Source organism: Sylvia atricapilla, chromosome 14 (assembly GCF_009819655.1).
Source record: "Sylvia atricapilla isolate bSylAtr1 chromosome 14, bSylAtr1.pri, whole genome shotgun sequence".
In the NCBI taxonomy this organism is placed as follows: domain Eukaryota; kingdom Metazoa; phylum Chordata; class Aves; order Passeriformes; family Sylviidae; genus Sylvia; species Sylvia atricapilla.
Genome location: NC_089153.1, coordinates 9,672,546 through 9,689,504, shown reverse-complemented (window position 1 = coordinate 9,689,504; position 16,959 = coordinate 9,672,546). Strand labels below are relative to the sequence as shown.

Sequence of the window (16,959 nt, the reverse complement as noted above, 5' to 3'; positions counted from 1 at the left end):
GCTTTGTGCCCAAGCCACTCTCAGAGTGTTGCAGTGCTTGGTGCTGGCACTCCCATCCTTGCATGTAAACCTCCCCAGTGGCACCCTGGGCACTCATCACCATGGGAGATGCTGTGAGATGATTTCCCTCCATACCTAATCACTGCATTACGATCATTTTTATCTAATGGCTTTAATTCTTGGTGCTGGGCGGTTTTCTTGCTGTGGTTACTCTGTGGGCAAATGTAAATTAAACAACCCCCAGTCTTTGGGAAGAAGCAAAAAACAAACCTCTTAAAGGCTGCCAAGAGGATCTTCCATTGAGTGCTGTGTCCACACATCCACAGACTTTTGGGTGTTGGGTTCTTTGGAAAGATGAAGCCATAAGTCCAAGAAAAAGGTCCCAAAAGCCAGGAGAGACAATAACCATATATTACATCAAGGTAATTATCATGTTTTCCCAGAGGGGCAGTCACCCCTTCCCAGTCATTTCCTCATGTGTGGGATCCATGTGCAGCTCCATGCCTGAATGCCACCCCTGGGTTATGAAGTAGCTCTTGAGGTGCAGCAGAAAGATGGATCTGACACCCTGCATGGCTCTGCCTCTGAAATTTCCTGTGTATCATTTTATGTCTTCATCTTTTTGCTTCAAAAGCCCTTTTAAAAGACAAGAGAAAAGACCCTCACTGCAGGGCTTTGCAAAAGGCCTTGAAGAGCTGCAAATACGCCCCTGCCACCAGATCTGCTGTCACTACTGCAGTGGCCATCACCCTGCAGGCACTACAGCTCCCACCCAGAGTGCCAGCAGGGCACACAGGCTGTGCTCCTGCCACTGCAGCTCATGGGAAATGGCTTCTCCTCCAAAATCTCAGTTAAAGGCCCATAAAACCATTGCAATGTGGACACTTCAGCAGGGTCCTGCTCACCAGCTCTCCTAAGGGACTCTCATCCCATGGAGCCAGTGCTGAAAGCAGATGTGCTGAAGCACGTTCCTGCCATTCCTGGAATTGTTTGAAATTATGCCCAGTTCTAATGAGCTGCAGAAAGCAGAAGCATTTTCTCCTTTCTGGAGAGAAGAGATGGGTTCTGGAGAAAGGAGATGGGTTTTCTCATGCCTGAACATTTGTGGATCTTGCTGTCACAGCTCCCCACCTGAGCAAGTGTTCACCTGGGACTGGATTAGAAACTTTTCAGGTGTTGATCTCATTTGGTTCTATTGTCTTGCAAAAATAAAACACCTTGTGGTTCAGTTTTCCACATTCCCTGTGCTTTTGAATATGGACAGCTTGGCTGCAGAGCCACTCCTTTGGAGAGAAGTGGCATTAATAGCACAGAGAGAGGCTGCCTGTAAATCATTACATATAGTGACAACCAATTGTACTCCTAAAGTCTTTCATTGGAAAAGCTGGCACCCACAGATGACCCAAAAGTACCCCTACACAAACAGAGATGTGATCAGCAAATCAGGATGCCAGAATGTGTTTCTAATCCTGGGGCAAGAAGAGGGTTTTCCATCCAATTGCTGACCTGTTATCCTGTGCTGTGATGTTCTAACTGCACACCTGGGCACTAACACCATCTCCTCACCCCAGTTCTCTCAGTTTGACTCAGGAATTAAAAAACAGCTGGGAAAGGGAGAAAACACAAACAAGGACAGGGCTCATGCCATCCCCATCCTTGTCCCAACCATCTCTCATCTCATACAACACTGTAGAGACTTCTCAAGGCTTTGGCCAGCACTGTCATAAATATGAATCAGTCAGATCAAACAAATTGCCTTTCTTACCTTCACATTATTCCCACTACACTGCAGCAAGCATCGGGGTAAAGAAAGCCACCCAACTTGTTGTGTGATTAAGCACAAAATAAATACCTGCAGCCATTCACAGTTGAAATGCCTATTAACAAAATTGTGTAAAGTGTAAGCTGTGCTTGCACATAAAAACCAATGGTAAGTTGTAACACGTAAGGAAATGAGTCAGTAGGAAATTAAACACAACTTACTATTTTCTCAATGTAAAAGGTCACATTTGGGAATAATCCTTATGTGCGTATCTAGAGGTGACTGTCAAATCACCTACACAAAGAGCCAGTTCTCCCTTTTGCCATTTTATTGCAGCCCTTTTTAATGATTCATGACAAAGAGCTTCAAAGAGCTCCAAGCCATGACAACAGTCCCAGATCCAACCTCCTTGTTCTCATCACAGCAAAAAAATCCTCCTTGGTGAATAATTTAGGTTTAGGAAGAGAGCTGCCTTAAAACTATTCCCAAGGGAAGAAGCAGTGTCTAGAATTTAATCTCAATATGGAAATAAAAATAAAAAGAAAATATCAAAAGAACACAGTGACTGCAACAACAATACAAGCCTTATTGTGCAGAATTCATCCGTTGTGAAACTCCACAGAAGGGAACACAGCTGTTTTCCCTGAAATATGTTTCATATTTCCAGAGACCAAAGATGAAATCCAAAGCTTTGCCTTTCAACTTACGATAGACAAATACATGCAAGGATGACACAACTACTGTTCAGGGCTATTGGGGAAAGAAAAAGGTCATTTAGAGCTAGAGGTGAAAACATGGGCTTGACCACAGGCTGCAACACATCCTCCACTAAGTTCAGGACGGCGGGAGCAGGCTTGCAACAGCCTCCCAAAATCTGAGGCAATTCATCCCTGACTTCAAACTTGGAATCAAGTTTTATATTTTCTCTGTTGCAAGGGCTGAGGACCCATGCAGAATTGGTTACAACACCAAAAAGGCATAAAAAAGGAAAGGCAGCACCCAGAAAAATAAAATGCATGCAACATGCTTCACATCTGTACACCTCCACCTTAATGCTGAAATTTACAGTGAGCATATAAGTCTCATTCCTCCTCCAAATTCCTGACATGATATGCAGGGATTTTGTCGCTTCACTTCTAATGTTTAATCTTCTCCCTGACGAGCTGATAGGGATATTCTTAGGCATTAAACTCAGATGAGCCATTCACAGTTTGCCTCAACAGCAATAAGTAGCTTCAGTTCTGCAAAAATTTCTCACCATGATGAGCACCCTCATCTTCCCTCTATGAAACACTATGATATTTGGAAGGACAGTTAATCCAAATCATAGATTGCTCTGTGCTTGAAATAACCAGCATATCCAAAGCCAGCTGAATACTGAAATATTTCTAATAATGGGGATGACTGTAATAGTGTATATCCTGGTCCCTGGGATGCAGATGAACACCTAAAGGACACTGTGTGCTGGCTTAGGAAATTGTGTACATTCACAGAAGAAGGAGGAGCCTCACCTCGGGTTTGGGCTTGGATCCCGCCCAATCTTGTCTGAGCACAAAGACACAAATGTCCTTGTCCTGGCAGATTTAACAGCTCTCTGGAGCCCTCCCATTTCGCCACCACGACTATTTATTTTCGGAGCGAACTGCCCCATTCCAGTAGCTCCCCCTTCAAAGGGCAACATGCATTTCAGGTTTGTCCCCGTGTCTACAAGCACAAATATTTTGCTCCAGCTCAGTTACACATTGCGCCCAACAATGTCTGATTTCAGTTTCCAGGTGGACAAAAATGGTGAGGATTTTGCTTCAAATGGTAGTCTCTTTGCTGAAACTCTTCTTTCTTATTTTAGGAGGAGACAACCACTCATCCATGCCCTCCACGTGGCAAATCACCTTCCCAGGGCGGCAAATCACCTCTGGTCCCTCTGGGTCTCACCCTCAGAGGCAAAGCCAGGCTTCAGCCTTGGTTTTCTAGAGAGCCTTATGCTGGGGCCGAGACCTGAAAAGATCAGAGGATAAGATGAAATGAGAGTCCTTTCAGCAGCAACAATGCCCCTCTAATTATCCAGGCCGAGCAGGTGACACGCTGTGTGCACAGGTACAGTGATTCTCCCCTGGGGACACACGGCTCTGAGCATGTCCCATCTGCAGTGCCAAGGACAACAGCAGGACCCTGGTGACTGTGTCTACTCTGAAACACTTCCTTTGTGTGGGGCAAAATCCAAGCCCTGATCAATTACTCTGCAACTGGGTGGCTTTGTGAGGGCGGAAAGGGATGCTTCAGCTGCTTGCCCTGCGCTCACCTGGCCAGCCCTCCACAGCCTGTGGAGAACTGGCTGCTCATCAAAACACTTTTTTGGGGCTTAGCAGATCTGCTGGAGATACCCCAGGCACACCAGTGTATGCTGAGCAACTCAGCTTGCGATTGCACAAAGAAAACATATCTGAATTATTGGAGTTTCTTTCAGGGCAGGACTGTAGTGAATTCCACATGTTTCTTTTTCCTCAAATAAACTAAAACTTCTAACTTCTGCTAAAACTTCTTCTGTGATTGTCATTATAAGACAGAGCAGGTGTCAGAGACATCTGTCCATGGCCACCAAGGTCTGTCACACCAGGCAAGAGGCACCTTTGAGCTCTCAGAAATAATTACTGTCAAAAAGAGTTAAGACACTGAACTGCTCAGGCACACAGTCAGAGTCACCATATGTGTACACACACCTCAAATACATTCATTTTTACATGAAATTTGGAACTAAAGCAGCAGTTTCCTTACTCCATACTTAATAAACTTGGCTCTTTCAGTGTGAGAAGAGTCATACAAGAAGATGGGATTCACTTTTGGAAAGCACGAAAATTTCCTTTCATTTTTCTCCAGCCTGTACATGAGTTCCCTGGTTTGGGGAAAGTTCAAATTGCCGTCAGCTAAAGCTGCACCCAAATTCTTATTAGCAGAGGGGGAGGGAAAAAGATTTTTCCTTACCACTACTCTCCCTGAGGCTGTTCCTGCACACAGTGCAGAGAAAGCTACAAGGAGAGAATTACCCTAAAATGCAGCAGGGAAGGATTACAGCTCTGGATGTGCATGCTTTTCAGCCAATACACCCCCATGGCCATTGAGCATCTTCACCACCAGCTGATAGTAATTCTGAAAAAAGCCTTTTGTACTCTCCTTGGGTTTTTTTGTTGGGTTCTTTTTTGGGTTTTGTTTTGGGTTTTGTTTTGGGTTTGGTTTTTTGTCTTGTTTTGTTTGGGGTTTTTTGTTTGGTTTTTTGTTGTTGTTGTCTTGTTTTGTTTTGGGGTGTGTGTGTGTGTGTCTGTGTGTGTGTGTAAGAAACTGGGAATTTATTTGAAAGGTTTGAACTGAGACCTTCCATACCTCAGCTGCCTGTTTTCATCGCAAGGCTCTGGGACTAACCTCTCTCCTGAGTCCTGTTGCCATTTAATAACACAGCCCACAAACCATTCCTAGCAGGGTGCAATGAGAGCTACTGGAGCTGGTTTAGAGCTGTGCAGCAAAAATACCAAAAGCAGTGCACAAACTGTATCATAGCTTTCCCCTCCACCCCACTGCACCAGCAGCAGCCTCACAGCCCTGAAGCTGGTCTTTCACCCCAAAAGCTCCGTGCAGCATCAGCCAGTGCCCCCAACCTTGTCCCTGATGTGCAGCTCCTGGTGCTCCCCCGTGGCAGGCAGGGCAGGGCAGTGCAGAGAGGGCAGTGTGCGCAGTGTGGGCAGTGCAGTGTGGGCAGTGTGGGCAGTGTGGGCAATGTGTGCAGTGCAGTGTGGGCAGTGCGGGCAGTGTGGGCAGTGGGCAGTGTGGGCAGTGTGGGCAGTGTGTGCAGTGTGTGCAGTGCAGTGTGGGCAGTGCAGTGAGGGCAGTGTGGGCAGTGTGGGCAGTGTGGCAGGCAGGGCAGTGCAGTGTGGGCAGTGTGGCAGTGTGGGCAGTGCAGTGTGGGCAGTGTGGGCAGTATGGGCAGTGGGCAGTGTGGGCAGTGTGTGCAGTGTGGGCAGTGTGGGCAGTACAGTGTGGGCAGTGCAGTGAGGGCAGTGTGTGCAGTGTGGGCAGTGGGCAGTGTGGGCAGTGTGGGCAGTGTGGGCAGTGGGCAGTGTGGGCAGTGTGTGCAGTGTGGGCAGTGTGGGCAGTACAGTGTGGGCAGTGCAGTGAGGGCAGTGTGTGCAGTGTGGGCAGTGGGCAGTGTGGGCAGTGTGGGCAGTGTGGGCAGTGGGCAGTGTGGGCAGTGTGTGCAGTGTGGGCAGTGTGGGCAGTACAGTGTGGGCAGTGCAGTGAGGGCAGTGTGTGCAGTGTGGGCAGTGGGCAGTGTGGGCAGTGTGGGCAGTGTGGGCAGTGTGGGCAGTGGGCAGTGTGGGCAGTGTGGGCAGTGTGGGCAGTGTGGGCAGTGCAGTGTGGGCAGTGTGGGCAGTGTGGGCAGTGCAGGCAGTGTGGGCAGTGCAGTGCGGGCAGTGTGGGCAGTGCAGCGTGGGCAGTGTGGGCAGTGCGGGCAGTGGGCAGTGCGGGCAGTGTGGGCAGTGCGGGCAGTGGGCAGTGCGGGCAGTGTGGGCAGTGCGGGCAGTGTGGGCAGTGTGGGCAGTGGGCAGTGTGGGCAGTGTGGGCAGTGTGGGCAGTGCAGTGTGGGCAGTGTGGGCAGTGTGGGCAGTGTGCAGTGTGGGCAGTGTGGGCAGGGCAGTGCAGGCAGTGGGCAGTGCAGTGAGGGCAGTGTAGGCAGTGCAGTGTGGGCAGTGCGGACAGTACGGGCAGTGTGGGCAGTGTGGGCAGTGTGGGCAGTGCGGGCAGGGCAGGGCAGTGTGGGCAGTGTGGGCAGTGGGCAGTGTGGGCAGTGTGGGCAGTGGGCAGTGTGGGCAGTGTGGGCAGTGTGGGCAGGGCAGTGTGGGCAGTGTGGGCAGTGCAGTGTGGGCAGTGCAGTGTGGGCAGGGCAGTGCAGTGCGGGCAGTGCAGGCAGTGGGCAGTGCAGTGTGGGCAGTGTGTGCAGTGTGGGCAGTGCAGTGTGGGCAGTGCAGTGTGGGCAGGGCAGTGCAGTGTGGGCAGTGCAGGCAGTGGGCAGTGCAGTGAGGGCAGTGTGGGCAGTGCAGTGTGGGCAGTGCAGGCAGTGGGCAGTGCAGTGAGGGCAGTGTAGGCAGTGCGGGCAGTGCGGACAGTACGGGCAGGGCAATGCGGGCAGTTCAATACAGGCAGTTCAGTGCGGGCAGGGCAGTGCGGACAGTGAAGTGCGGGCAGTGCAGTGCGGGCAGGCTGTTCCCGGCGTGTCGGCACGTCCCGCGTGGGAGCCAGGGCCAGGAACACGGCAGCTGCCTGCGCGGAACGTGCAGCCTGTGTGTGGCGGGGCTGTACTCGCAGCCTGCCAACACCCGGGCCGGGAACGCAGCGGGATGGCCGCTGCCAGTGGGACCGGCAGGAACGAAGCCATGTGGGAAACTTAAAATGCAAGTGGAGCTGGGAGTGCGTGGCGAGTCCTCCCCGAGCGCTGCCCGAGCTGGCAGGGTGGCTGGTTTCATTCGGGTCTGATCGCGGGGATGCGAGCGGGGAGCGCGGGCAGCGGCGCTGGGAGCGGGGCTGCGATGAACCGCGGAGCCGCAGAGGCGTTTGGCTGCGGAGTGTTTGGAATACACTGCTGTGGAGGCTATTTGACCCCACTCTGATCTCCATCCGTTTCATTTAGACAAAAAAAAAAACAAACAAAAAAAAAAAAAAAAAAAAAAAAAAAAAAAAAAAACAAAACTGGAATCTGGATTTAAAGATGCTCTTTTAGTTGTTTCTGAAATCAGAAACAGATTCTGCAAGGGAGGAGGAACGTGTATTTACATCCATGAAGTTCCTGCGTGTTGCTACCCTGTTCTTCATGGAGCAGAATATCGTTCGAGTGTTCATTAAAGCAACGATAAACAGAGCTTATTTCCTCAAGCATTCCACATGCTAAACCCACCTAACAACGCTTTTAGGAATATTTTCCCCCATTCGATTCACCAAACTTTCCTTTAGATTTAGAAGCCTACTAAAGCTAGAAAAATTAATATTTAAGTCAATCTGTGACAAAAGGTGACACCCCTTCCCAGGTGAGACTCCTCCAAATCTTATTTCCAAGGCGCATGGGAATTTCCGCGGAGCGCGGGCACATCCCTGGACCGCTCACAAGCGGATGGTTTCCAGCTAAGAGCCCCATTCATACAACCACGCACATCACCGTCCCCAGCAGCCCTCCTCCGATGGGGAAGGTCCCGGCTGGGCAGGGGCAGAAGCAGCCGCCCCAGCGCCTGCGCTCCCTCCGGGATGTTCGGGGCGGGGATGGGGGATGTTCCCCCCGGGGTGCCGGTCCCCCCCCTCCCCGCCGGGGCTGAGGAAGCGGAGGGAGCCGCGGAGTTGCTCTGCATATTAATGAGCCGGGAGCGAGGGCAGCGGGAGCCGCTTTAAAGGAGGAGAAGGGAAGGCAGCGGCAGAGCGCAGGCAGCGCCGGGCAGCAGCTCCGCCGTCCCCTCCCTGGTCACCCAGCCCTGGGACAGCGGCACCGGGGGGACGAGCCCCAGGCGAGCAAACACATCAGACCCCCGGAGTCTCCTTGGGTACCTGCTGTCTCACAATGAAGCTCCTGACAGCAGCTCTGCTCCTGCTCCTCATCGCGATGTGCTTAGCCAGCGCGGAAGGTAAAGTGGTTTATTCTGCTTATTCCCACGTCAATCTCTTCTCCAGTAATTTGTGTTTGTGTCTTGATAGCCCTGGCTTGGGTTGAGCTATCCCCTGTACAGTGGAAAGGTGCGATGTAGGGAACCAGTGGGTAAGGGAGCTGCAAGTTATTTAAAGGTGAAGTAGAGGTAAAATACAAGGGATAAAGTTGTGTCTTCATTCGTGTCATCACTGCACGGCAAAGAGCTCGCAGTGGGGCAGGTCATGCCGTGTTCTTCGTTATTCAGGAACAGAGCTCAAGCATCTCCTTTGAAACTGAGGCTGGTTTTCAGGGCAAATAGAGCAGAGCTGGATGTCAGGTGGTGGCACAATCTGCGTTTTCTGCTGTGCACAAAAATGATGGTTAAAAATTGCTCAGTTTTTGTCTGCCTATGACTGCACCACAGCATCCATGCAAGGAGGAATGACTCAAAGTCCTACAAAGTCCAAGTGAGGCACGAGTGAATGAGAAAGTAGCCCAGACTTACACTTGCTTGCTCAGTTTAAAGCAAGTTCTGACTCTTTCATTTCCTTTTGTTGAATACAATTATATTTAATCACAGCAGGTGCACTTTAAAAAAAAAATCTGCTATTTACAAAGTCCCAAAACATATGTAGTGCTCTAAAACGTATTTCCCAGAGAGTCACTACCTTTTTCTGGGATATACTAAAAGAGAAAAAAAAAAAAATCTCTTTTTGTGCTCAACAGCATTAAAAGATGAATTTTTTTTAAGCCACCAAGGCTTAAAAGAGCAAACTGAATTTTTCCTGGATGCACACAGGCTGGAGGGGAAGGGACGTTTGGTATGCAGGAGGCTTTGCAGGCGCATGAGAAAATGCTTTCTCTTGTAGGCGTGAAGTGCAAATGTTCAAGGAAAGGTCCTAAAATAAGATTCTCTAATGTACGGAAGCTGGAGATAAAACCGAGGTACCCATTTTGCGTGGAAGAGATGATTATGTAAGTTTTCCTTCATTTATTGCTTTCCGTTTCCCTGTCAGCTGAACTGCTTCACCTTATCTGCAAGTTCCTTCTTTGTTCTTTGTTTTCCTCATGCCCTGGCATGCTAATTCCTGGGAATAGTAATTTGCTGCATGAGATGAGGAAAAAAAAAAAAAAAAAAGAAAGGGTGCAATTCTGATCAAAACTCCAGGTTTCATTTTTTGACACAATTTTTTAAAATCAAATAAGTATTTCCAGAATGGGCAGCAGTAAAAAGATTAACAGTAGTTCAAGTGAAAATAGGGACAATCCTACTCCAAGCTGCGTAATACAAAACTCAGAATTATTTACTCCAGTTATTCTCAGCATGCAGAATAAACATGAGCACAGTTTGGTCCGTGGTGGTTTCTGCAAGGAAGAGTTACCCCAGCCTGCATTGTACCAGAGGAATCCCCTTCACCTGATGGGGTTACTCAGCCTGTAATAAAATGCTTTTATTCCAGTGTCCCTGCAAGTCAGGACCAATGCCGCTGTGAAATCTCAAACTGATGTAGTGGGCAGCCAAGCTGAGGCAGGTTACAGGGATTTTTTTACATAACTGGCTAAAAAAGGATGGGGTCTTTAGATTTTAAATATGGGTGGGTTTGGCTTTTTTCTCCTGTCCTGTTTGGATATCTTAAGATTCCCCCAACAAAGCACCATCCAACCAGCACATGATGCAGCTGGATAAGAACCAGAAGGGCAGATAATCCAAAAAGACTGCATGGAGCCCCCCTGCCACCTAAGACAGGGGAAAAGGGTTCCAAGATCAGCCACAGCCAGGACACCAAGGACTGATTTGATCCAGCATTGTGCTCCCCCACGGAACACCTGCCAGTCGTTTAACCACAGGATCTGTGCAGGCTGCACACCACCCCCAGCACCCTGCAATGCCCACGGGGCTGAATGTGCCCGTCCACCTGGCACTAACACCACGGGAGATACCACACACTTCCCTCATGGAACTGCCTCGCCAGCCTCAGCAGAGGCTTGTGGAGAAGGAATGGAGATTCAAGATCCCTCAGGCTTCCTCCAGAGCCAGAGCAGCACCACTGTGAGCAATGCTGAGCTCAGGGAACATCAGACCCACATCTTCAAAACCCAAACCAGCCGATGGTGGCCTGAATGAGAAAATTCTTGCGGAGCAGCCCTGCCTGAATCAGCTCCTCACAGCTTTTCTCTGTTTGCTTTGACCCTTCAATAGTAAAATGATGTCATGGAGGGACACTAACTCTTGGCATCCCACTCCAGTTATTTGTCCAAAAGCAGATGGCGACCAGGGGGTATGAAATAAATCTCCTTAATACAGTATTTTACTTCTGATCAGAAATCTAGGAAAGCCAGAATGCCATGTGCAGTTGCTTTTCCAGCCTGACAGGGCAGATGTTGAGCAATACTATTCAAGGCTGAGGGTTGTCCAGGGTTTGCAGCAGCTGCTGGGACAGAACTGTCCCATCAGTGTCTCATCACTGGGGGTGTCTGTGGGGCAGGCAAACCTGCTGCCATCATTGCCTTTCCAGCTCCCCTGATGCAGCCTGAACTCAGCACTGAAAGCACTGAAATTAATATTCTGGGAACCAATTTATCCGGGAGTCTCTGGACACGGCACAGAGGAGCTAAATTCCTGCAAGTCAGTTTTTGTTGCTGCAGTGATCATCTAAAACGAGTTGTCAAAGCTGTGTCCCTTTCTGCCCTCCTTAAAAGCTCTCATATAGCAGAAGCATGATATAAATTATGGTGAATAGAGAAACAGTGGGTATGGGGGGTGCAGTTAGGGAGGTTGTGGCCATAACCCCCCAGCAGAGCTGTGCCCCGGGGTAAAACACAGTTAAACTGAGTCCTCAGTCTACTCAAAACCTATCAGGATTCACAGTACATCTAGCAGTAATTGTGAGTGTATCTGTCTCCTGGAATGAGAGGAAGCAGCAGAAAATAGGAGGGAAGTTTAACTCTTTCTATCTGAAATGTTCTGAAGTACCCTCATCCATGTTTTGCCCCATCCCAGAGTGTGGGGATAGATCAGGCTGAGAAGAGCTGATGGGAAATAGGCTCACAGTAGTGCCTTTCTCCAGGGGCAGTAAAGGCAGTTCCCACACCAGCCCGGGATGAAAGGACCGGAGGCAGGATCCCTGAGGTCATGGAGACAGGGTCTTTGTAGGCAGAGCTGCAGCCCCTCCATCCCTGCAGATGAGATGTGTGTGGGCACAGTGTGCTGGGGTCACAGATTGACTCGGGGTGTTTATCACAGCCCTGGAGGCATGGACATAGTGGGGAGAAATTTGGCACAGGGACAATCAGACACAAGGGTGAAGGTCCCAGCCACCACGCCTTGGGCAGCAAAGGGGCAAATCCCACTGGAGGAATCTTACAGGAGCTCTAATTCTGGTGCTTCATCCCTTCTCCGTCTCTCTCAACCTCTTCTTGCAGTCCATCCATGCAACTCCTTCCTCAGGTAGAAGTTCCCACAGCACCTTTCAGGAACATTCCCTTACATTTGTCAGATCAGAATCCCCAAAAGCAGGTCCAGGTCACCTCAGGGCGCCCAAACATGCTGCCACCAAACCCTGCATCCATCAGGGACTGTGAGAAAGGCAGAGGACCATGGGGCTGCCGTGGGAACATTTCTGCTGTCCATCCTCCAGAAGCAAAGCAGAAAACCTACATATGATGCCAAAAGCAATGCATCTCAACCTGAGGAAAAAGCCAGTTCACCTGAGAGGCAAACCATGGAGCTCTTCCTGCTCAGACTGCAGACTGGTAAATCCACAGTGTCCTTCACTGCTTCTGGTGAAAATGCAGGGCTTGCAGCTTTTCAGAAGTGTTCCTGCTGCTCTCCTCCTGCAATTCATCAGTCCCAGACTTTCTGGAAATATCCCCCATGGTCTGTCAGAAGAGAAACCCCAGCTCAGGTCTGGATCAGCCAGTGCAGACGGCACAGCTGAGGAGGTGGCTGCTGCATGGAGAAGCCTCACTCTGCCCTCAAATCCCTTAAAACTCACATTATTCAAAGCTACAGGAAAACTCCCCTTCTGAAGCACACATTGCTCTCAGAGGAGGCGGCTAAGAGCACCCTTAGAACAGAGTTAGTCCATAGTTTTTAGCACTGACCTTTCCCTTTCTGATGCCTGCAGCCATGAAAGGCTCTTCCACTGCTTTCCCATGCATTGGGGAAAAGCCCAGATCCTCCCAGAAAACAACCTGGAAATTACACCTTTACATTTTGTGACCTTAGCTGGAGATGGAGCAGAAAAGAGGAGCAGGGGAGAAGGTTAATTCAATAGAAAGTCCTACTTGAACACCTTGTAAAACCTTGAAATTGGAATTGTGGTGAGACCCTCGGTTCAGTTCATGCAGGCAGCACGTTTTAATTTGTGAGGCACCAGGAGGGTGAGCTGGGAAAGTCTGCAAGGCATTTTGTCTTCCTTTCTGAACCAAATCATAAAGAAGCCCTTCAGTGTACACAGGTATTTCTGAGTTTCTGCTGTCAATTCACTCATGTCTCTAGTAGCATTTAATTAATTCTGCTTTAGGGTTTTAGTTAAGCCAATGACTGGTTTTCCCTGTTAAGGATGGTGTTTCCAGAAAATTATTAATTCTAATACAAATTGTCATTGTGGGTTGGTTTCTGGATGTTGTCTGGGTTTTTTGGTTTGTTTTTTTTTAATCACAAAATTAACTAAAAAAAAACAGAAAGCTGCTCATTTTTGAGCCCCAAAAATGGGGTGGTCTTGATGTTTCTGGAAAGTCATCCTGTTGGGAGCCATCCCTCACGTCACCTAAGGTGTGGCAGCCTCACTGAGCCCTCCAGGAGGGAACCTCAAATGATGAAATGACTTTTGCCATGTTTTGTCTCCCAGCATGCTTGGTCCTGACAATAAGGGGACACCAAGCTGGCAAGGAGAGCAGGATCAAGTGGTGATCAGGGGAGGCTGAAGCCCCCAGGGCTGATGCTGGGGCTCAGAGTTTGGCTGTTGGGCACACAAGCACTCTGCCACATGCAAGTATTTAAAATACTACAGAATTAAGGAAAAAAAAAAATCAGTGAACCAGTTCTGAACATTTCTCTTGGAGGAAGTATTGCTGAGTGTAACAGAATGGCCTCCTCACGCAAAGTCCTTGTGGTTGCCTGAATGAGCTCTAATTCAATTAATTAGGCTCAAAAGATGATGTCTAACACTTAGGCAGAGCAAACCCACTGGTGAAAACCAGTGGGACAACCTCAGTGTCTTTGTATGGTACAACCTCAACACCGTGCACTGAGGGAGAGCAGCTGCTCTGAGCTTATCCCAGTAAACTCCAACCCCCTGCCCCAAAGCAGAGCTGGGAAACCCTTCCCCTGCCCCATTCTGGCATGAGTGGGATGGGAGCAGGGGGGTGCTCTCATGTCCCTGTGACCTGTCCCTTGCCTTGCAGTGTGACACTGTGGACACGGGTGAGGGGGGAGCAGCAGCACTGCCTCAACCCCAAGCGCCAGAACACCGTGAGGCTGCTCAAGTGGTACCGAGTATGGAAGGAGAAGGGCAGGTAAGCCCCAGCTTGCTGAGAGGGTGAGGGTCTTGGGGGCAAGTCAGGCAACCAGCAGCGTTCCGAAATAGAAAAAACAGGAAAATGCACACGCTGGCAAATGCTCCATCCAGCACAGAGGATGTATTTCCTTACCAAAATTACAATTTTAAATGGGTGTTCTCGTTATTAATTTTTTCCTGCCACATGCAATTCTCGCTTCTATTTTGGCATTAGGCTGTTCTGACTATAAATAGTAATTATTTTTGGTTAAAATATTCATCAGCTGACGTTCTCAGTTATTTACATACACTCACCTCCCTTCTACGGGTAAAAATCCAAGATGAAAAGCTAAACCACTTTCACACAGTCATGAGAAAAGCAGTCAGGAGAGATGGAAAGAGGGAGTCCTGTCCCACATCACCAATCACACCACCTCAACATCATCAATTCTTGATGGCGCAGGTATTTGCCAATTTTAACTGGTGCATCATTCTCAGAAAAATGATCATTTTCTGATAAAAATCTTTGACAGCTTCTCCCTTGTAAAGAGGGTTGGTTTTTTCCTTAAGCCATACAGAAGATAGAGAGTGAGACATGAATTCCTGATGGCCAGTGGTGATGTCCCATCTGTAATTAAGGGGAGCAGCCCAACTCCTGCCATATCTCCAGCTATGGCCAAGAAAGAGCCTCCATGCACAGTACATATCCATCAAACCCTCATCTTCCTCACCTGGTGGGGAATTTGCTCCCCAAAAGGGAGCTCAAGTAAGGCCAGGGAGCAGCAGGCTCCTCTCCCAAGGGTGCCAGCAATCCCCAGCATGGCCCTGGTGGTGCCTCAGGCAATGCCAGGGCACAGCAAGCCCCTGGCCATCTCCCCGAATTCCTGCCAGCTCCCTGCCTCTGCTTCACAAACAGAGCACGTGGGGAAGCCCTGGCTATTGCATAACCACAGATTTACCCTCTTCCCCTGGTGCGTTGTTTTTTTACATAAGGCCATCATTAACATGATGAAGGATGCTCAGCCCCAGGCTTGTGCCCTCAGGAAAACACACAGACAGACAAGCCCATCAAGTTGTGCTGTCAGGAAATAATCTAGAAAAACGAAACGGAGTAATATTATTGCAAACAACAGTTACTATGAATGTATTGTCCACATACAGCTCATGATAAGCTTTAACATTTGTATATGAGATAAGGATTTTCCAGCATTTAAAGCAAATTAGTAGATGTGGATTTCTTCATGTTATTTAACCAGATAATTTTGGTAGAGTGTGTCACTCCCCACATGCCTCTAAGATGTGACAGCATTGAAGTCCAACACTCCTCCCAGATGCTTTATGGATATAGGAAGCAATCTGGTGACTGCTGAAGTCAATAACTTACTTTCCAAATTACTCAGGCACAGGCTAAATACCTGGTTTGGGGGGTTTTGCTATTTTGGGGTCGCTTATTATTTATTATTATTGTTATTTGCAATGGAGTTTTTAAATTCCTAGTTTAAGCACCCTGCTCTTGGCTTTTCTTTTGTTTAGGGTTTATGAAGAATAAGAGAAAGTGGTACAAGGAATGGAGTGGACTCCCTTGGCTGGCATAGGACTGGGCTCCACAGAAGATTATTTCTCTCTCGCAGACATAAGACACAAATTCTATATTATTATAAAGCACTTTTTACCAAGGGTCAGTTTTTACATTTTATAGCCGTATGCAAAAGGCTTCCAGATTTCACAAGCATCTGTTGCACTTCTGATTTCATAGCCGTCTGCTCTGTACTGAAATTAGAAAACACATGCTTTTCATTTTAAAGAAGTTCTTTGGGGAGCTTTTTTTTTGTTGTTGTTTTTAATTATTATTCATTCATACTTCACTATGATTGCAATCGAGCTTTATAAGCTCATTAGGCAAAGAGAACTGTTTGTGACAGTGTTGTACAGCCATGGCCCTCACCCCCTGGCAGTGGGAAAGCTTTGGGCTGGAGCTGCTGCTCGTGTTTGCAGCCTCCACCTCAGTCAGGCAGAGCAGGGACCAAAGACGAGTTTGCTGGGGAAGATGCCACTGCAATTCTGCTGCAAGGCTAACAGAATGAGGTCCCTCAGCACCTCGTCAAATGAGTGTGAGCATCACTTGTGTACCTCTTCTTTAATGGACTTGAGGTCCTGCTGCAAGGCGAAGCGTCCTGTATCTCCCATTTAACCTCTCATGCATTAGAAAGCATTTCTAGGTCATTTTTATTACTAAGAAAATGTTTTTTTTTTTTCCACCTGAAGCACTTACAGAAAGTTTGTGACTTCAGTACTGAGACATCTTAAGCTGAAAGACTATTGTGTATGTTTTCCTAGATTTGTAGCAACAACAAGAAGAAAAAAAGCCTTTAAAAGGTACCTTTTTATGAAAAATATGATAGGGCAAACATATAAATACCTATGTATGTTTTAGTCACAATACAACATATTCATTATTTTGAATGTAATACTTCAATATTAAGCAGTGCATTCCTCTTTTTAATATAACAAAACTACCTTTTCATTTGTAAATATACTATAGGAAGTCTCCCTATATTATCTCACTGTATAATGTACTGTACTGCTAAATTATCATATGCTATTTAAATGTTTGAAATATTTAGGAAGTTGCATGCAGATTTCATATTTCTTTCTAAGACAAATGAAAAAAAAGTAATAAAAAAAATTTTAAAAAATTTTTGCAATTGCTTGCAGATTTTCTTAAGCCATCAGGGAACTCCTGCCACTTTCAATCACTTGGTAGTTGAATTAGTTTGTGAGGGGGAAAACAGATCAGAGAATCTGATTAGAGATAAGACATCTTGATGACACTGGAATTAGAAAACACTATTCCAGTACAATTTACTTTCCTTTCTCATTTTAGGGTTTGGACTTTAGCCAAACACTGAGGAATGCTGTGACATAAAGGGCAATGCCATTTACCTATAACCACTGGTCTAGTGTTGTGTTAAGTAAACATAAATCAACAAATTCAGTTCATAGAAAACCATGTAAAAAGTGATTTGGACAAGATCTGGGTT

At 47.8% G+C, this 16,959-nt stretch overlaps 1 protein-coding gene and 1 non-coding gene across 2 annotated transcripts; one reads left to right on the top strand and one right to left on the bottom strand.

Annotated features, from left to right (window-relative positions):
- Window positions 1-1,595: 1,595 nt before the first annotated feature.
- Window positions 1,596-1,688, bottom strand: LOC136367776 (U6atac minor spliceosomal RNA). Its single transcript, XR_010744734.1, has one exon. It is a non-coding gene; the product is annotated as a U6atac minor spliceosomal RNA (small nuclear RNA).
- Window positions 1,689-8,240: 6,552 nt separating this feature from the next.
- On the top strand, window positions 8,241-16,581 carry CXCL14 (C-X-C motif chemokine ligand 14). Its single transcript, XM_066329053.1, has 4 exons — window positions 8,241-8,415; window positions 9,287-9,392; window positions 13,827-13,937; window positions 15,452-16,581. The coding sequence occupies exons 1-4, from the start codon at window positions 8,352-8,354 to the stop codon at window positions 15,465-15,467; spliced, it is 297 nt and encodes a 98-aa protein (XP_066185150.1). The 5' UTR covers window positions 8,241-8,351; the 3' UTR covers window positions 15,468-16,581.
- Window positions 16,582-16,959: the final 378 nt, after the last annotated feature.